Genomic DNA, 21490 nt, shown 5'->3' with positions numbered 1-21490 from the left:
GATGATTAAGATTTAGTCATCTAACTAGGGTCCCATTATTCCTTCAAATGTGTAATTTCAGTACTTCACCTACCGAGATACCCATTAGAAAAGTGACTCATTAGCTCTTCCCCCTGCATCTTCAGCACAGTCCTTCCAACATACAGATGCGGGTCAACCGATGCGATCCACGAGCTCCCACCAAACCCATTCAAATTGTCTGGACTGAAAGGGGAGGAGTGGGTGTCAAAAGTGAAAGTGTTTTATTTAGACACTTTCCCCTCTACGTGAAGCATTTAGACTCCCCCCCCCAAACATCTCTGAAATTCATTTACTTTAAAAAAGGTTTAAGTCTGAACAAAGAACATCTCATATGAGATGAAATGTTTTATTTGACCTGAAGCAAATATTTTCAGTCTTGTGCTCAGTTAACCCAATATAGCATTTCTTCTGCGGTTTTTCAGTTCAGATGGACAAGGGGGGGGAAATAAGAGGAAAAAAAAAAATCCATTTCAGAGCTCCACGCACAGCCCATTCTGTAACAGTCCTGAAAAAGGCTGTAGCTTATGTTAACATTAAAACACTGCTTTAGCAATTTATGAACATTATCTGGAAAGCTAAGGCACAAATTAGCAGAGACGACGCAAGTTACCCAAGATAATGCACTTTGACATTAGTACCTTCCTATTGTTCAACTAATTTTAAGTACATATAGGCTTACGCTGAAAAACACATGGAGGCAAGCTGGATGGTTTACACAGATTTGAGATGATTCCCAGAAGCGTTTCCACCCCTTGGTGACCAAGGCACACGACGCTGCTAAAGGTGCTGCCGAGGTAATTTTAACCTGGTGGTTTCCAAACCACTGCTACCACGAGTAGGTGTCTAAGGCAGAAACTGCTCCTACTAAAAATAGCAATTGCTTTAAGAAAAGCAGGCATGATATTACCTCCTGACCGGTGCACGAAGCTGTGGCTGATGAGTATTGCCGCAGTCTCATAAAGTACCATCGTAATCTCTCTCCACCCGGGGTGCAAACCGCCAAGAGCAATATTCCGAGAAGTTGGCGGCACGCAGAGCTTTGGAAATAGTTTGAAATGCGTATCGGTGCAGGATGGCTCAGGGGTGAGGGCTTCAGTCTACTCCTGGACCCACAGTATTCAGCTATCCCAGAGTGATAGCTCCTTCCAAGTTCCCACACATCCCTCCGAAGAGCACACCTCAGGTTTTTTCATACCCATATCCTAGTGAAATCACACAAAAATTGGGTTCCTGGACTTGATTACCACATGCCTCAATTCTTTGCGTGGTATTCAACTACCTTGGAGAAGGTGTGAGGCTGGTGACCTCCAAGACAATCTGGTGTCACTGTCGGTGGGTTTATACACACACAGGCGATTGGTGTTGAGTTTCAGGGCAACCAACAGTTTGTAGCTACCCAAGGTACATTCCCCACCGCAGCAGCAATGCAGCGAGCGGGTATCGTGGCTTCGTTTCAGGTGCCGGTGCCGCACACGGCGGCTGCTTTAGTTAAATGCAAACTAGCAATCTCTGCCTTCAGATACGACAATTGCCATGCGATTTCTGTCTCATTAAGCTCTGAAATGTAAAACAAATGGGATTTATGTGGCTGCCGGTTGGTGTGCGCTTGCACAGTGTCAAGTCTTGCCTTTAATGGCTCTTCGGTCTCGTCGCTGTCTTAAGATGGTTTCTGTTTGCCTTCCGAGCCAACACAATACCTGATGGTTTCCCACTCCAGGCTCAGCTACAAGGTGAGGAAAAGACACACAGGGGGTAGCTCTAGCAAGCAAACCCTCCCAAGGCTGCGATACCAAGTAGCATGGACCTCTGCTGCAGGCTTCTGTGCCTCAGTTCTCCCCATCTGCCACTGTCAGATTCACACAGCTTATTCCATTCCAGGCCCTCAGTCCATCAATCCAGAACATTTATATACAGCAAGTTGCATGGTGCGTGAGAAAACAAGCTCTGAAAAGCATTTATTCCTAAGGCTGGGATGAGAAAAGCTACAGGCAGCATTTTGGAGAACATGAGCCTGCAGTCCTACACACAAAACATGGAAGAGCTGAAGGTTGGTTACATAGCATTTAATTCCAGCAATCATTCACTGAGGTATGGAGAACAGTCCCGGTACAGTAGGTTGTAAACTCTTTACCTTGGGTAAATTTAACAAGTGCCACTGGTGTACAGGCTGACCAGCGCTTGAGACATGAAGATGCACGACCACAGGTCTCCAGAGCCACGACTCGGATCCTTTTTTTCCAATTACAAAGACCAACCACCCACTGATGCTCCACAGACTGGCAGCACCAGCAAGGCCACTCCTAGGTCCAGAGCACCTACAGCAACACAACACCGAGCATCCTGGAGTTAAGTCACAGGGATTCACTCAAACTACAAGACTTGGGATGATTACCCTTGAAGGGGTCAGAAGGCACCAGCCACTTCCAAAGACAAGCCAGCAGCCTAGCATTAAAGCTGAATATTGCCAAAAGCAACTCAGTTTTGGGTGCCCAGCTTTGGTCATCTTAAAAGGCATCGCCTTTGCTCAAGCTATCCGGCAAATGCCTGGTATTCAAGGTGGACTGAAACAGCCCAAATTAGGCACCTGGAAGCAGAAGCATCTCCAAGCTCCAGCAGCTGAGGGCTCCTCCAGCCTAGCACGACCACCCAAGGATGCTCAAGGAGCCAGAAGCAGGACGGCGAGGCAGCTCCAGCTCCCCGTGGCCCACTTCACTGCCCCTGCCACAAGGCCACCTTCTCACCCCACGAAATACTGTTGTCTCGGGCACAAAACATCTTGCAAGCAGCATAGCGAGCGGTGAGAAACTGCAATGCCGGCAGCACAAAGCGGCACAGAAGGAGATGTATTATGGAGAGCCTGCAAAACCAGGCAGAAACACAACGACAAAAAATGAGGTTTCTATGGGAAGCACAAAGCCGGACTTTGTCGAGCAAAGCCCCGCTCCGCAAGCCGAGGCGGAGAACCTCGTACAAAAGCAAGAGCTCCCACTGATGCCATTGTCGAGCTCAGAGCAGGGATTTCTCTGGAAGAAAAGCAGACCCTGTGACAATTATTTATCACCACGCAAACATCTTCCTTCTTGTCTTTTGTTGGTGCAACACAGACCACGTGCGTCTCCAGCCAGGGAAAGAAAAGCTACCAGCAGGATCAAGGAAGGCTGAGATTAATCTGGTTTCATGTAGATAAAAAAAAAAAGAACTCGAGCAATCAGTTTTAAAATTAATATTAAAGTTGTAAGTCACCTTTGACTATATTAAAATACAAACTGGAGCGTACAGTAAGCCCCAAATAAGCCCCAGTGGCAGCCAGAACAGCTCCCTTATCAACCTCTAACATCCCCCTGTAAAATAATAACTGGAAGCCAGACTGCTCCGAGAGAAACTTGCTCTCCCGGGGCAGCGCTGTGTGACCCAATTCCTTCTGCCATTTCAGAAGCCCTCGCTCGGCCGTTTTTTTCAGCATGCCAGCAACAAACTCAGCTGCAGTAGAAGTCAGCTGGGGAGGGAGAGCTGGCATGGAAAGACTGAGCATCAAGCTATATACTGCATGTATGTCCTGTATATTTATATATATATATAAGGCAGGGAATGAGAACACACAGGGACACGATGTTGGGCTTTGGTGTCTTTTTTTCCCCCCTCCCCAGTAATGATGTGGAGTTTTGGGAACTGGTTTTCTCCCAGCCCTTGGCTTCCCCTTCTCTGCCTGACAGTTTCTCAACTTTTCCAAACTTTATTGCCGACTTTGGAAGAGGCTGAAAGGCTCCTGTCGATGGGAAACAGCATGGGTGGACCACCGCAGTGCCGGAGGAACCTGGCCACAGCAGAGCAGGATTGATGGGCATCACCACCAAAGCCCATATGCAACAACCCAAGGTCAGCTGCTGAAAGACACCAGAAGTAACAGCCCGGTGATGAAGGGAAGGGTCATGGTCTGATGAGGAACACAGGCAGCCAAGGCCAGCAGGCACCCACCCTGAGCACTGCTGCAAAGTCAAGGAGACAACGGGGGCACGCTCCCATCATTTTGCCCACAGACCACTGCATTCATCATCAAGCAGCTCATGCTGGCTAGAACACAGCAGTGTTTCCACTTCATGTGGCAAATCCACACCCAGACCCAGTCAGCACCAGTATAACATAAATGAGGCATCTCTGGTTACTTAAGGCGGGCTGAAACTGTCCTTGCATCTCCATGGACAGCCCCCACAAGGGGTCAAGAAGGACAAGCCGAGAGCTGCTGGAGCAGACCCCATCAGCTTCAAACACCTACGCACAGTGGGCAAGTGGGTCTCGGGGGATCAAGCAAAGGTCCTCGCGCTGCCAGAGAGCTCTACCACCAACCAAGCTGCCCGAGCTGCTTTTCAGCACCCTGCTGCCTGCTTGAGAGGGCTCCAAATAAATAAATAAAGCCAGTGCCTCATTAGCATGCAAATCTGTTCAAGCCCCCATTTCAATTGGAATTCTATGCATACGATCAGAGTGCAAAATGCAAATTATACAAAGGGACCCATACGAAGACACAAGCAGGAACTCGGCACAAAGGGATTAGGGCCAGGCTGCTTCCCTCCAGAGCTTACAGTGCTGGGGGGGGAGGCTTTTGTCGAGCAGCATCCTTTAATGGTCACCAGTCATGCAGCACTGAGCTTTGCCTACAAACCACTTTAAAAAGCACTGCGACTCCGGCTTCGGCTGCTGGAACAGTGACTTGCATGAGATGGGTTGCAGGGGACGGGAGGAGGGTGGACAAACCTGGGGCAAGATGTGCTACAGCCTGAGCATTCACAGCCAAGAGTCTCCCCAAGGGATCAGCACCCATTCAAATAGGCCTGAGGGGACCGGAGATCTCCCTGAAGCTCCTCCAGCAGCCCCCCAGAAGGCAACGTTGGCCAGCATCTCTCCAGCACTTTCAACTTCACCTACCAAGCCAGGGCTACGGGCCACGACAGCCAGCTCAGGGCAGCGAGGTGGGTCTCAAGCAGCAGAGACCATCAGCAAGAGAGGGTCACCACCACCACCCAGCCCCACCACCCTAGTGAAAAGAGAGGTGATGCTTCCCTGGTCTTCACACACTTCACCTCTCCTTCCCCTGGAGCTCTGGCTGGGAAAGGTTCACAAGGAGGAGAAGCAAAAGCCCAGCTTGGAAGGTCCTCTGCAGATCAAATTCAGATGAAGAGAACCCCAGCACACCCAACTTGAGCAAGTAAGGCTCCGAGCTCTGCTCTGACCTAAGCCTCAGGCCCTTTCTCCAGCTTACGGACCCCACAGCATGGGAGATACTGCTCCTAGCCAGACACGGAGCCTGGCCAGAGCAGTCGGGAGGCTGCATGCGTTCACTTCTCCCTCCTACGTGCGCGAAATTCTCAACCCACCATTTATCCTATTACATTTTCATTTTAAAGTAAATATCTGTTTTCAATTAGTACTTACAGTGAGGGGCATGCATCACTGAGAACACTTATTTCTCTTCCTTTCATTATTAGATTAGAAGTCGCTCAAGTTTAACTACATTTAACAGCAGCAGAGACATAACTGTTCTGCAGACGCTAATCCACTTCCCACCTCCACCCCCAAAAAGGCCCCAATCCAGCTAATGCAAGCCTCAAGACCAAGTCCCTGAATCAAGGTTTTTGGCACGCAAACCTGCCGCAGCCCTCTCGGAGCCTGCCCATCAATTCCCAGCACGTCCTGCCTCCAGGCTGGTTCAAAAAGCCCATTGCTTCTCCTTCCCATCACAAAACCTGACACCCCCCCTGCAACTTCATCTCTGTAACAAGAGGCTCGCATGGTCTTCCCCAAGGTTACCTGCAGCAAATAAAACCCAGAGCAGAGATTTGCCCAAAAGCTTACGACCCACCCCCCCCCCAGAAGCACATGGGATCAACCATCTCTGCTGCTCCACTCCTTCATTCCCACCCGATGGCAGGTGGGTACATCACTTGGCTAGCCAATGTTTTTCCCAAGTCTCCCAAATATTCCCCAGCCTCCTCATCCTCATCCCAACCAGAACAGCCCTTCCTCCCAGAGAGACCATCCCCCAGCACGGCCAGGCGCTGCCTGCTCAGCCCTCTGCTAGAGCACTCCTAAGCATAATAGTACTATTATACTTTGCTCATTATGCCTTATTTTCATTACATGGCCTCATTAAGTTAAGAAGCCTCTGTAATTTAACTGCATCTCTCAGTCTCCGCACGGGGGCTCCAGCTGCGTTTGTCGTCAATCACCTTATTAAAAACACAGGACAAAAATTACTATTATGCCCATTACTGCCCATCAATCTCTCCAATCGCCTCTTCGGTCCTTTCTTTACCTGCTCAATGCACCAGGGCCAGATGAATATCACCGGCACCTTTATAATCTTTCCATCTTTTCCAATAATTATGAGCTGATTTTCAGGGTGCTTTCAGAGAGGAGCAAGTGAGGCACACAACGTCCTCACGGTGTACATCAGAACAGGTAAGCAAAGCACACAACCAGGCCAAGAGAAACAAACTGTCAGGCAACAAAGTAATTGTATTGAGCCTACCACAAGATGCTTTACAGACACATAGATCAGGCTAACGCCGTTGTAGAATTCAATATGCTGTGACAAACTGGCACACCGCGAGAGCCATCATGACGAGTTCATTGGTCAGGCCAATGGCAAGAGCAGAGCTGCATCCCCTTCCCAAACCCCAGAGAAGAACGACCAGCAATCGATAGTCAAATGGTTTCTATGACAGCTTCCCAGCATCCCTTCATCTACCAGAGGACAGTGGTACTCACTCACCCCCTGTGCACAAAAAAAGACCCTTCCTGAACTCCATGTTAAAATTGCAAATATCAAAACGTTGTATTTCAGCAAGTCCACCTCAAAGTTTTCAATCTGTAATTCTCTGATGTTTCCCGCTCCACAACAAGCTTCAAAGCTTCAACTTTCCTCCCGATTTTGAGCAAGACATTCCCACCGGGACAGAACTCTGATCTGCTCACGTCAGCAGCAACTTGCGCAGGTTAAGAGCACTGCACAGATGTCTGCCGATGCTTGGGAGAAAGCCAAACCGCAGAGAGAAACCTACCTGCTGCAGGAAAAAAAAAAATCAGTATGCTGGATGAAAAGTTTGCTACAACCACCACTGTACAGACATATCAAAGGACATCAGCCATTTGGCAACTGCATGAGACTTTCTTTCCTGAGAAGAGATATTTCACTCTTCTCTCCTCACCTTCCTCCATCCCTGCTCCCTTCCAGGAAAAAAAAAAACAACCTGCTTTGCCTGGTTAGCACTTCCCCCTCCTGGTTCGCTTCCATCGCAGAAAGGTTACAAAGACAAATTTGGGCGATCACAGGTAGCACCCCAGAAGCTGCACAGAGTTGCTGAGCAAGTTGCCAAGTAGGCCAATGGGATCCTGGGGTGCATCAAGAGGAGTGTGGGCAGCAGGGCGAGGGAGGTTCTCCTCCCCCTCTGCTCTGCCCTGGTGAGGCCCCATCTGGAGTCCTGTGTCCAGTGCTGGGCTCCCCAGTTCAAGAAAGATGAGGAGCTGCTGGAGAGAGTCCAGCAGAGGGCTAGGAGGATGAGGAGGGGACTGGAGCATCTCTCCTACGAGGAGAGGCTGAGGGAGCTGGGCTTGTTCAGCCTGGAGAAGAGAAGGCTGAGAGGGGACCTTAGAAATGCCTCTAAGTATCTGCAGGGTGGGTGTCAGGAGGACGGGGCCAGACTCTTTTCAGGGGTGCCCAGTGACAGGACAAGGGGCAACGGGCACAAACGGAAGCAGAGGAAGTTCCAGCTGAACCCGAGGAAGAACTTCTTCCCTCTGAGGGTGACAGAGCCCTGGCCCAGGCTGCCCAGGGAGGCTGTGGAGTCTCCTTCTCTGGAGATATTCAAGACCCGCCTGGACGCGGTGCTGTGCAGCCTGGTCTGGGTGACCCTGCTTCAGCAGGGGGGTTGGACTAGATGACCCACAGAGGTCCCTTCCAACCCCTGCCATTCTGTGAATACCACCTTACTGCAGTCGGTACCTCCTGGAGAAGGAGGGGAAGGCGAGAGGTGTCAGCTCTTTCCAAGAAAACGCAACCTTAGGAGGAGGTTTGCATCCAAAGTGTGGCAATCTGAAAGCCCCAGCAGATGCCTTCCTAGCCAGCCCATTTGACAAAAGAGAGCTTTAAGGATTTCCAAGGGCGCCGTGTTTCCCAGTTTATCACGAGTGTCTATCTTAAACCAATATTATCATTTTAAGCATGACCGGAACAAGAGAAATCTTCAAAAACCGTTCCTGTCGCAGGAGATAGACATTCGCACAAGAGGCAAAGGGAAAAAAATAATCCCTCAGACTTACACCACCATGCAAGACCCTGACTCGCACCCAGCCCAACAGCACTGCTGCTGCTATCATCACAGATCTGTCAGGAGGCGACATCTACACTGTTCTGGGCTTGACAGCAAAAGGCACGTCTGCTGTTCCATGAAGTTTCTCTCTCTGCCCTCTCTGACACGTACATCTCTGTAGGGTTGACACCACGCCCCTACGCTACAACCCAAGTGAAGGGGGATGAACTTTTTTCCAAGGGGTGGCAGGCAACAGAGACAGCCATCACCTCTTAAAAAGCCTCTGGTATTCACTGTCAGGAGCAAGCACTCCCCGGATGGCAGTGGAAGAGCAGACACATGGGACACTGCCCACCCCACTGACCAAGCCACGAATGCAAAGTCTGCATACTAATCAAGCAAAAGCACTCAATAAACCTTCTGCCTCTCCAAAATGAAAGGAGATGACAATATCCAGGACGTGGTGCTGGAGCAGGACAGCTTTAGGCATGCAGAAACCAAGCTGGACTGCAGGGGTTATCTAAGCTGCGCCTGACAACTGGGTTTAGGCACGTAAAGGCTGAGGGACAGCAAAGATGAAGATGTTTCCCTTGGTCTCTGGTGGGGAAGCTCATGAGGAAGGGCAAACCAGCTTGTCTCCCACGTAGGGAAGGAAAGAAGATGCCCGCCTTGAGGTTACTGGGCAACTTCCACCATTATAAGTGCAGATAAAGGACCTTTATAAGTGCAAATAGAGGAAAACACAAGAAAGCTACCCGTAAGTCAGGTTTCAGCTTAGACAGAAGGAGTTAATTTCCAGCCACACGGAGCTCTGATATCTTAAACCTTTTCAGTCTCTGGACAAGATGAGGAATCAGCATAGACAGTGTCAGACTCTGATCGGGAGGACAAAACACTGCAAACAGCTGTGCCTAATTTTAGCATCTGTTGGTTCTGTTTCTACAGCACTTGCGGGTGGGGGGGGGGTGGCCCCGTCACTCCCAGCTTATTAAAGACACAGCCAGGAGGAGAAGAGAGGAGTGTTGAATCACACTCCGGGGATTAGCTCGGGGGAGAAAGGAGAAAAACAACCCAGCAAGGCAGCACTGACCAGCCACGGCATCCGTTCCCTGCCACTGCTGCAGGATACCCCAACGCCCCACCCAAGGATGCACGACAGGTTCATCACGTCCACGCATCCCACTGCCAAACTGGGGCATGGAGGGCAAAAGCAGCAGTGGGTCAGACGCAGCCCCACATTCCCCTCCTACAACCTCGCCCTTTCTGCTTTTTGAGCAAGCTGACGACATCTGCATCACCGCTATGTGCTCCTTGGCAGAGTCACCACAAGATCTGCCCCATCGTCCCAAGACACGCCCAACCACGCAACAGGGCGACCACCGCTCCCCGGGTGCAGGGTGAAAACTTGAGGGGCCCCAATTCTTCCCCCCACCCTGACCTCTCTGCAGCACAGGAGGGGGGGGGGAATGGCCCTGGTTTTGCTGAACCCCAAACCTCAGCCTCCCCGCAGAGCTGGAGCCCAGGGGGTCGTCTGGCACCAGCACATCGGAGCTCAGCTCCATGCGAGCGCTGCTGCTGCCACCGCCAGGCTGAACCAAAAAAAAGAGGAAGGATGAAAACCACACGAGCTCTGCTCCGAGATTCAAAATCCTCGGGTATTCCTTCCCCTAGTCTGAATTATTAAGACACCCCACATGTCCTCAAGCTGTTTCTCCAGCACTGTAAATGCGCAGCCTAACGAGGCGAGAGCCGTGGTTAGACTCCGCTCTACGAACGAGCCGCAAAAGCTCCTCCGACTGCTCGGACAGGACTGGAATGCTCTGCTCAAGTCACCTGGAACAGCAATAGCCAGTCATTAAAACCCACACTCTGCGGGGTGACGCGTCCACGTGGACCAGAGGCAGAGACGGGCATCAGAGGAGCTGATAAGGCTCATCTGACTGCTAACGATTTTGTCTACAGTTATTTTTGTGCAGCTGGGAACAAGTGGCTGCAGTCAGCTACTTGCCAGCTGGGGAGAAAGGAGCAGTTTTGCATCGTTAGGAATGGAAATACATCCAAGCTCAGCCCCCCCGTCGTGCTCCCACATTTTTCTCTCCTTTCTGGCATTGCTTGCCACAGACCAACCAAGACAGCACCCAGTGACATCTCAGGGCAACCGGGGAAGGTGCAAAGTGAGGGGTGGTAAAAAGCAGGGCTTTCCTGCACATGGAGCTTGAGGAAAGGATTCGAGCCTCTGCTAACAACTGAGCAACACCTCCATGGGCTGGTTGGACTTCGATCCCTTTGCAGAAGCCAGATGCCTTTGCCTGTTTGGCAGAGAGAAATGCTCACTCACGCAGCTGAAGGCAGAGCAGCCAAAGGTGAGCATCTCCCTCCAGCCACCTTCACAAGCCTTGCCAGCATGGACCAACATCACTCTTCTTCCATGGCCTGCCATCTCCACAGCTTTGGGAACCCTTGAGCTCAGGGCTGACAGACGGTCCTCAAAGCACAGCATGTTCCCCACCACAAAGCAGGCGATGACCAAGCCTCACCCCCTTGGGCCCTGCTTTTCTACAACCAGCTGCAGCCAAGCAACTCCCAGTTTGTACTGGAAAAGGCAGAGGCAGGTCCATCTGAGCACTGGTGGCCTGGGCCAGTCTGCAGAAGGATACTCGCCCTGAGCCAGCAACTGCAGCTGCTCAAGCCAACGCTGGCTGAATGAAGCTTTCTCCAGTGCCAAAGAACGGCTCTCTCCAGAGCAGACCTGTTTGGCTGGAGGGAAGGTTCACGCGTCCCTTTGCGCCCCACACCATCAGCTATCCCCCCACTTTAAGCCCCATCCACACCTCCTGTCTCCACATCCCCTTCGGATCCAGGTACCACCATCCAAAGCAGCTCCTCCCATCCCGTGCTCTCCACAGACTTGCAAAAATCCCTCCTGTCGTCACCGCCACGCTGGCCGTTATGCAAGCTTGGCTGTCTTAACTTGACGCTGAGCACACAAGTGGGGCTGACATTTATTTAATCCTCCTAGTAATGTTGACTGTGTACTTACTGAAACACCTCATGCTTATGGAAGACATTTGTTTCCAAGCAGCTTATGCTAAATTGCACTGATATAAAGGAAACACTTATCCAATATTGACATTTACTGACTGGCAGCATACAACTTGAATACTCATTTATGCTAGTGGAGGGGGGGGGGAGGAGGAAGACTGAGAAGGATTCAGGCCCTCCATTTCTAATCTTTTAATGAGTCAGGCAATATTAAGTTAATGAGTGAATACCTGACCAAAATGCAAGGTGGGACTCCAAACCCACTGGCTTCTCCCACTCACTCCCTGCCTGGGGTGAAACAAAGCAATATGGGACCCACAGCACAAAGCTTTGATTCTTCATCCACGAGGAAGTTTGAGGAGGTTCATCCCTTCCACTATCAGCGCATATTTCACCTGCAATTAGCAGGGCTCCTCCAGCCCACAGCACGCATCCTGCTGGGAAACGAGTTTCTGAAATAAAAAAACCACTAGGGAACATTTTCTGTGTTTCCCCTCCCACAAAAACAGGGCTGCTCACCCAAAAGGCTCCTGGAATTGTCAGCCTTTAGGTGCTGCGAGCCTGGCACACCCAGGCAGGGTGTGCGTGCCATGGCTTTGCCGCATGTTATATTGAAAACGACCACAACAGACCCCACAACATCAATTCACTCGCACTTAAGAGGTGAATTGGCCACCATCCGACCACACACATAACAAACCGACACAGCAATTCCACCAAACGCAAAGTCATTGGAAACAAAGCATCTTTTATCCTAGTTGAAAGCCTGACCTGCTTGCATCAATGGTTATGGCAAAGCCCTCAGAGAAAACAGAACCACAGAATAGGGGTTGGAAGGGACCTCTGTGGGTCACCCAGTCCAACCCCCCTGCCAAAGCAGGGTCACCCAGAGCAGGCTGTACAGGACCTTGTCCAGGCAGGTCTTGAATATCTCCAGAGAAGGAGACTCCGCAACCTCCCTGGGCAGCCCCTCTTCCACCCTGCTCCACCCTGAGAGCCCAAAACACAGACCCAAAGCTTGCCGTAAGCTTTTGTTGCAAGTGGGGGCAGTGAAGGAACACGCTAAGCCAAGATCTCATCCCCAAGTTAGCATCTGAATTCAACCAGGCAAGCGTTCCACCTCCTACTTCGACAGCACGTGACATCGATAGCGGCGGGAGGCTCGGAGCCCATCGCCAAGAGGTAAGCTCAAAGCGCCTTTCGGTTTTCAGCTCAGTAAAAGGAAGAGCCACGTAACAGCCAAGTGACCTCCAGCTCCTTCTGCTTCGCTTTGGAGGCTGCCGCCGGGGAAAGGCAAACACTCGAGAGCGTGGGTCTTGCCAACCAGGCGATGAATAAACAGGCTTGACTACACTCAAAAGGCATATTGAACCAGGACATCTGTTAGGCCACAGTTTCCAAGGCCGGAACCCAGCGTTTGCTCTGTCCTACCACAATGCACAATTCAGAAATGGATATTTTCCCTCTTTATCCCCCCCTTCCATTGAGCAATCTGCAGCACAGACCTTCCTCAGGGTGAAGTAGAGGAATAGGAACCCATGAGTTTTGAGTAGCAGCAGGACCCTGCTATTCAACCCTCGCTTGGGAAGCACAGGATGGGCTTTAAACTTCACTTCTCCCCAGCCAAGAGGAAAAAAACCCCGCATTTTTTCTGGCATGTTTGAAATTAATACTGAAGGGAACTGACAACCGCCAGCCCCGACGGCCGGGCAGACCGCCTTAAAAACCCCACAGCTCCACCAACCGCCTTAAATCTCCACGAATAAGCAAGAGACTGATTTACAACCAATTTGCTTCACTGCCTATTGATTTATAAAATAAGCTTGTACTCGGTCACTACCGCTTTGCGTCTCTCCAGCCAGCAGCAGCTCCCGATGAAGTCAGAGGAAAGGCTCGCACCGCTCCCGGACAGAAGCTACATCAGGGCCTTCATCAGTGGTAGTTATAAATGTGCTGGTCTTTAAAATAAAATAATAATAATAGAAAAAAAAGAGCTGTTTAATCCCACTGGAAGGACCCTGGAAATGAGCAAGCCAATTCTTCGGCAGCGTTTTGAGAAAGGTCCCTCCACCCAGCCGTGCCGAGAAGCCGAGAGCGAGGAGCGCGGTACCAACTCGCAAAACTTCTTAAATCAGAGGTTTGAAGCAAGCCGCCCTCCCCATCAGCCTGCTTGGAGGAAAACAGCTTATTCAAAGACCGCCATCCTCAGCCAACTCACAACCTAAGGGCACATTGCCCTCTTCCCCTTTAGTTACGGCTAAAAAAGAGCATCGAGCCTTTTTATTCTAAGACATGGAGTCCGACTACAGACTGGGAGCTGGTGGCCTGTCAGCGATTCCCGTGCAGGTTTCTGCTCCAGGTGGTGTCCCCTAAAACAACAGGGAAGCCCAGAATTAATCGATATCTGCCAAAAAATGTGCTACCCAGGGACCTCCACCTAACCTTGGGAGGGAGAGGCTGGTCGAGATGCAATATGAGCATCAGGGCAAGTGTTTCTCCTCGCTTTCCTGCCTCTGGCTAAGGGCACCTGAACACACCGCAGCTCCTCCCTCCTCCTCTTTTCAAATAACTGAAACCTTGCAAGAAAGCCGGCTTGAGCGAAGTCACCTGCAGTCCTCACGCAGACCTCGCTGCAGGACCTACAGGCTGGAGAAGGGGGAAGCGCGGGGAACTCTGAATCGTACCAAAACAGACATCAGAAGAGGCAATGCCACGCTTTTTCCCCCAGGGATAGCACAGAGCAGACAACACCAGCCATAACTTGAGGCTTACTTCGGTTTCCCTCCTGTGGAGCCCAGTCATGAGCTCCCACAGCCCCACCAAACCCACATCCATCCACCAGCAGCATCTCCCATCTCCACAAAGCACCTTTCCAAACCATCACGGCCTTCTACTCAAACATTTTTTTTTTTTGTTGCTACTTCTCATGCTGTTAGTGCTCTTCATCAGCTTAATTTTTCAAGCCCATTAGCCCTCGCTCATTTTGCGGCACCACACACACTCCTTGTGCTCCCAAAGGCTGAGATTCACCCGCTGGGTTTCGGAAACAGCCCGAGATGGTTTCTCCTGCAAAGCAACCCTGGCTCTCCACCCAGCAGGAGGAATTAACTTTAAAGAGGGATGACAGTCACAGATTTCCAGCCTTCTCATCAGCAGGTTCACAGTTGCATGCAAGCGCCCCGTGCGCTTGATGGGCTGTGGAGAGGAGCAAAGCCCCCAGCCCTCCTACACACAGGTCCCAGCACCCACAAGCTTACTTTTTAGCTCCCTGTCAACCACTAACCCCTCCCAAGCTGCTACAACCCTCACCTCCCAGCCCTAACCAGTGCCGGTGAGTGGAACTGGCCTGGTTTCTCTCCTCAGCATCATCTCCCTCTTCTCCACCCAAGGGCTGACGGCAAGCCACCGGGAAGTTGAGCTGCCACTGCTAATGACAGACCCCTCTGACAGAAGATAGCAAAGCAGTCGCTTCCAGGGAGGAGCCAAGCCAACTGTGAAGGAGAAAAACATACCCTGCAACACCCGGCCAACTCGGTATTCATCACCCCTCTCCCCAGGAGGCAAATCCCGCTGCAACTTCATCTCCCCTTCCAACCCAAGCTGTGGGGCCTGGCAGCTTTTGGGGTGGGTAGGAGAAAAGCGATGACAGGGGAAATCCAACCCCGCGTAGGAAACACCGACTCCCAGAAAGGGAAAGCCCAGGCTGTTTCAGACCGTTTGCAAGGGTGAAAGGCAGAGGATGCTCAAGGGAAGATTTGCTCTTCCCAGGTCACCTCAGAAGCCAGCTGCAAAAGGGACCCTCCTCATTCCAGGCTGAGTACCCAGCCTTGGAGCAACAAGCTCAGCATCTTCACCCCGCCAGCTCAGCCGGGAGCCCAAGTCACAGCCTCGCAGGAGCGGGCAGCAGCATGTCGGCGTGCCACAAGGAGGCACAGGGCCCCTGAATCACAAACCCAAGGGCATCAGTGTACGCAGCCGGGGATGGAAAAACACCTCCTCGGCAAGGCTTCTGTGCAAGGCAGCTTTTCTGGAATTAGGATCCAAATCCTGGATCTAAAGCAAGGTTTTCTGCAGGGACCACGCTCCCCATCCCTGCTGCCCTTGGCTCAGGGGGGAATTTAAGTCCTGCCTGCCTTCTTAAGGCAAATCCCTTTGAGCCACTTCGGTGCTTGCAGGCAAGAAAACACAGCCCTGCCTGCTCCTTGTCCGCTGAAACTCGCGACAGGCAGGGCCAAGTGATTTCAGTTGTTCCTTCGAGCAAGTTTTGGCACTGCAGAGCAAGGCACGCCTGTCCTCCGGGCACACCCGTAGCATCCCACCAGGCTCTAGCAGCCCCTTTGCCCACGGAAAGCGAATGCCACCGCACCCAGACACACCAGAACCACCACAGCGGCGGCTCCAGGGGAGGTAAACACAAAATATGTTGTAAAATCAGCTTCAGTTCCTACAGCCAAGGCCTTTCCTCCCCCAAAATACTGTGTGGTTTAAGGAATCCTTCGCATGAAACCCCTTTAGTGATCGTTTGCGTGGTTTCACCCCAAAGGGGAAAGTCACAGAGCTGCCCCACGGCCCCTTTCCCATGTACCACGAGGAGCAGCAGCTCCAGAGAAATGCATTTGGCTCTCCCTACTCAAGAAAACAGCCAAAAAACGCTCTGCAAGACACTATCTCCCTGCCTTATAACCCGGCATGAATAAGCAAGGTACCAGATGCACGCTACTGATGGGAGAGACAAGGGGAAGACAAATCAACCGAGCGCAGCAGAGCCGAGGAGCCGCGGCCGCTTTCGAACGCAAAGCGCTATTAAAAAGTGCATTAGCTCTTATTAAATATAACGGCTGCAAAAGGGAGGAGAGGGGGAAAAAGGAAGCAAATCCCTGCTGGATCCCAGGCGCAAACTTGCTCAGCTCCGCTAGCAAAATGCCATTTGACCTGCAGGGAGCTGAGCGATCCGTGGGAGCGGGGAAGAGACACGAGGAGGCCAGGATCAGCTTTTCCAAATTGCTGGCATCCCCCCTGGACCTGCTGTACCAGGGAGAGTTCAGATTTGCTCAGCCAGAAACCCACACGGAGGACGCGGCGGGTTTCTTTTGTGCAGAAGCAAAGGCGAACGCAAACCAGCCTTTCTCCCTGAAGGAATATTAGTACAGGGAGAGGGGGGGAAAAAAGGGAAGGGAGGGCAGGCTGGGAGCCCAGCATCACATCCCAGCCCAGGGAAAGAAGAGGTGAGGACAACCAGCAGCTCAGCCACCTCCGAACGCAGCATCCCCGCTCAGGGAATAAGAGGGGGAAAACACGGCGTACGGCTGGGGATGCTCAGCAATAACGTCTGGCTGAGCTAAAAAAGAATGAAATAAAATAAAAAACCAGCTGCCCGTCGAGAAGCACCACTCCCTCCCAAACTTTTATCCTTCATTTCATCAACAGATGGACGAGCTGCGTGGGTTCGGGGGTGGGTTTTTCGGTTTTTGAAGCAAACCCCAAGCCCTACCCTGAGAAAAAGCCGGCTTCGGGACGCAGATGGTGTTGGCGGCGGCGTTGCGAGGGGATGAGCAGGAGATGGGCAAAGCTGGGCTCCCTCAGCACCCTCCACAGGTGATGGAGGGCCCAGCGACCACCCCCCAACCCCCTCCCCAAATCCTTTTTATTACTGGGGGGGGACCACAGGCAGGCAGCGAAGTTCGAGGGAAAAATCCCTCCGCATCCCCACGCTGGTGGGGAGCTGGGATCCACCTCCGACCCCCCCCCCCAAAAATCACCATGGTATGGGGGTCCCCACCTCCCCCCTGGGTGCCTGTATTCCCACCACAGCCTCTTTGGGGGGGGGGGGGGCAAACCCTCTCCCCCCAGCCTGGCGCCAGCCAAAGAGGCTTCTCCCCCCCCACCCCCCCAAAATGGGATTGGAGGGGGGGCTGTTGCCGAGCAAAGCCGTGTTCCCCCACAAACACGAGCTCATTAACGGAGCGGGAAGAACTCATTTGCATGTTAAATATTGAGGAAAATAAGGCAAGCTGCCTCGCTGGAGACGCAGGCGGTAAGTCCGCGATCCCACACACAGAAACACACACACCCCACCCCCCCCAAAATCTGGGACACCCCCCCCAGCTCGGAAAAACTAAGTGCGGGTCCTACCGTGGCTGAGGAGGAAGCAGGCGAGGAGGAGGAGGAGGAGGTCCGCCTGGAAAGCGCTCATTCCTCGGCTCGGGGGGCTCCGCTGCCGCTCTGTGAGGGGGGTGGAGGGTTGGTGGTGCGGGCGGGGGATTGGGGGGGGGGGGGGGGGGGGGCTTCAAGCCGCCGCCGGTCGCCGGCTCCTCCGCTCGCCCGGCTCCATCGCCCCCCCCCCCCCCGAGCTCCTCCCCCGGCGGCGCTGCCTCGACTGGCGGAGCCAGCCTCGCTGTCGCAGCCCGCCTTTTTTTTAGGGGGGGGGGGGAGGAGCTCAGCCTCCCGCCCCGTTCCCGTGAGGGGGGGGCAAAACGGGCCTTTTCCCTCCTTAAATCACCATTTCGCACCTTTTCCCCCACGCTTCCTTCCCTCTTTTTAATATTTCACCCAGGGGGGCCGTCAAAAAAAATGGAAAATATAGAAAATAAAAGCGTTTCCCCAGAGACCCCCTCTCACCTCCATCTCCCAGACCCACCGGGTCCACCGAGCGCAATTATAAACCCCAGCCTTACTAAGTAATTACAGCTGTGGGCTTTTAATTACTGACCGCTGTGCTGGAGGGTGAACTTGGAAGCGGGCTTGGGGCTGCTGCAAGTGCCCGCTTGCCTCGCTGGGAGCCTGGCTTCGCGCATACTGGTACCAGTTTAGCCAAACTGGGGTAACTCCCAGTCCCACTTGTGCTCACAAAAGCGAAAGTGACGCCATGAGGGTTAAACCTGGCTTAGGAGTGGCAAGGAATGGAGATTTATTGCTCAAAACACCAGCATCGCGGCCCTCCGTGTGCATGCGGAGGGGTAGCCGTCCTGAAAATGAAGATTTTAATTTTTTTTTCTTTTTAATTTGATTTTTAGGTTGCATCCCGTAAGAAATAAAGCTCATTTTGCCCGTGCGTGCTGATTTTCCCCCATCCCTGCCTGCTTGCCTCGCTGGGAGCCTGGCTTCGTGCATACTGGTACCAGTTTAGCCAAACTGGGGTAACTCCCAGTCCCACTTGTGCTCACAAAAGCGAAAGTGACGCCATGAGGGTTAAACCTGGCTTAGGAGTGGCAAGGAATGGAGATTTATTGCTCAAAACACCAGCATCGCGGCCCTCCGTGCGCATGCGGAGGGGTAGCCGTCCTGAAAATGAAGATTTTAATTTTTTTTCTTTTTAATTTGATTTTTAGGTTGCATCCCGTAAGAAATAAAGCTCATTTTGCCCGTGCGTGCTGATTTTTCCCCATCCCTGCCCGCTCGCGTACCTGCCAGATCTCTGATTTGGGAGAGAACGATGCAAAAGTGGGGGACGTTTGCTCGCAATTCTCATATTCCCATATTTTTCCACCAGGGCTATAAGGGACGGTGGCTCTCCCGGACTCTTATTTTCCCTCCGCCACCAGCTTCCCCTCACCTCGGCTCTGACCCTCGGAGGGATTTTCGGCAGCGGCTGCGGCCGCAAAGCACCATTCTGTGGCTGCCCTGCGAGGCAGGACTGGGGTCACGAGGTTGGCGCGGGTTTTCTGCAACCCGCGCCGAATAAAACGCTCGACGCCTGATTTCAGCAGGAATTCGGATTCGGAATAATTTGACGTCCCCCGTCGTGTTTTAATTTCTGCTGCGAAGCGCTGTTTGCTTGCAGGCCGGGGGTACGAATGTCTATCAAGGCTGCTACACGAGTGCGACTTTTCCATTTTCATGGCAATTTCTGCCTTTTTTTTTTCCCCCTGCAAAGAATATTATCTCTTGCCTGCACTTAAAACAGCGGAGTTCTCAACTTCCAGGAAAAGAGAATATTCTTCTCTCTTTTTTTTTTTTTTTCCCCTCCTTCGCAGTGAAAACATTTCAGCTGGAAAATTCTCATCGTTGCGATACTGACCTTTGTGAAGGGCTTTAAATCCTGGAATGAAAGTAGCGTGGAAGTGCGAAGTTTTATTAACTGATTACCTCTGCGGTTTCGACTCCGCCGGTAGTCAAATTTGATTTAGAGGGCTAGGCAGTTGCACCAGGCGCCTTAAAAAAAAAGGAAAAAAAATCAGGTTTCTGAGAGACTTTTGCCTTGCCGGAGCTGCAGCCCCGAGCATCGTCCTGCAAAAGCATCCTCGGCTTTGGGGGGACCATGGCTGCATCTCCCCGTCTGATTTGGGGTTCTCCTGCCCACCCCGTGCGGCGTTGGACGGTGAAGAGCGACGCGAGAACCTGGGAAGAGCAGACGATAAACCGGTCTCTTGCTTCTGGAAGTTGAGGGGGATAAACAAGGCATCTTTCTCTATTTATTTTTTGTTTTTCGCTTTTTTTTTTTTTTGTTTTTCCCTCTCTTTTTGTTTTTCCCTTTTTTTTTTGTTTTTCCTCTTTTTGTTTTTCCCTTTTTTTAGTTTTTCCCTCTTTTTGTTTTTCCCTTTTTTGTTTTTCCTTTCTTTGTTTTTCCCTCTTTTTAGTTCTTCCCTCTCTTTTTGTTTTTCCATTTTTTTTGTTTTTCCTTTTTTTGTTTTTCCTTTTTTATTTTTTCTTTTTTTGTTTCCCCTTTTTTTGTTTTTTCTTCTTTTTTTTCTTTTCCCCTTTTTTTCCTTTTTCCTTTTTTTTCCCCCCTCTTTTTTTTTTTTTTGTTTTTTCCTTTTTTTTTTTTCCTTCTCCCCCTTTTTTTTTTGGTATTCCACACTGACAAGTGCAATAGAGAGGAAACATCACCACAATGAAAGCGCCTACTTGCTGCGTGCCTTCGACTCTCTTACTTCCAGGCCATTTACCGAGAAGCGCAAGAAACAAAATGTTCCGAAACGCTGCAGCAAAATGGGGGGGGGGAAGAAAAGAGAATAATATAAAACGCATAAGCAACTTGATAAAAATGAAATTATATTGACAGAAAATGGAGTTTTAAGCAGCAGGATGACAGCAGCTCAGGTGGATTTCATTTTTGTGTATCACAAAGCCAAGCCAAGGACCTGGAAGAGAGAGAGAGAGAGGAAAATAATCACACGTTTCCCTGCGTTATGAACTCTTTGCCTTGTCATTTAAAAATACGCATGAGAAGGGAAAGCTATACGTAGCCTTGCTGTAAAATACACCTAACTGGGACTCGGCAGCTTTCCCCGCTCTTGCTGCAGAGCTTTCCCCGCGGCATTCGGGGGATCCATCCCACCGTGCCTCAGTTTCCCCCTCTGAGAGGTGCTTCCCCAGCCGGGAAGCGAAATTATTCAGATAATGGGATGGAGGAGGGAGCCGTTGTGCCTCCAAATATTAGGGGTAATGAGGGGAATTTGCTCTCACGCTGCTCTGGTTTTCAACGCGACCCCAGCCAAAAAGCACCAGTCCCTTTCTGCATCTCCCTGCGGTCCCTCTGTGAAAACAACCCAGGCGGAGGCCAGGGAAGCAGATCGTGGATGGAGGGGGGGGGGAGTGCCTCAGCTCTTTTTTTCTCCTTCCCTCCATCTTTTTTCTCCCGGCTGCATGGACAGCAGCCAAAAAAACCTCGGCTTGTGGCACTTGATAAAGCTCTTGTACAGCAGGTCTGGGAACAACACGGCGCAGAGATAGGCAAGACCTGGAAGCAGCCGTGGTGGGAGGAAGGCGCCGAGGCTTCGAAGGTTAAAGATGGAAAATAAAAGCGCTTTGACTCCATTTTGGTTTCAGGTGGGGGTAGCGAGGTGGGTTCTACGCCAGCCTGGCGTCCACTTTTTGAAGGGACCAGCCCCGAGGGAAGGCTGGAGCCGGGCGTCAAGCAGCAGGGATGGAATCGGGACCTCTCCGCTGCCCACCGCTGCTGCCAAGCCGTGCCCCTGGGGGTGGAAGGGCCTGTCTGGTTGATACATGGACCCTCATCAGATACCCCTTCCCCAGTTCCTCCCGGGGTTTCGCGTAGCCACCCTGCTCGCTGCTCAATTTCTGGGGTGCATTAGGAGGAGTGTGGGCAGCAGGTCGAGGGAGGTTCTCCTCCCCCTCTGCTCTGCCCTGGTGAGGCCCCATCTGCAGTGCTGTGTCCAGTG

The 21490-nt window shown here is 51.7% G+C and overlaps 1 protein-coding gene across 3 annotated transcripts in view; it reads right to left on the bottom strand.

Annotated features, from left to right (window-relative positions):
• Positions 1-17647, bottom strand: part of KIRREL3 (kirre like nephrin family adhesion molecule 3) — a 339574-nt gene extending 321927 nt beyond the window's left edge. For all 3 annotated transcript variants that reach the window (XM_075442622.1, XM_075442623.1, XM_075442625.1), the window contains exon 1: positions 17502-17647. In XM_075442622.1, the coding sequence (XP_075298737.1) occupies positions 17502-17562 (61 nt within the window). In that variant the 5' untranslated portion in view covers positions 17563-17647. The remainder of the gene's footprint in view (positions 1-17501) is intronic.
• Positions 17648-21490: the final 3843 nt, after the last annotated feature.

Source organism: Opisthocomus hoazin, chromosome 24, assembly GCF_030867145.1.
Source record: "Opisthocomus hoazin isolate bOpiHoa1 chromosome 24, bOpiHoa1.hap1, whole genome shotgun sequence".
NCBI lineage: Eukaryota > Metazoa > Chordata > Aves > Opisthocomiformes > Opisthocomidae > Opisthocomus > Opisthocomus hoazin.
This window is presented reverse-complemented; position numbering and strand designations above follow the sequence as displayed.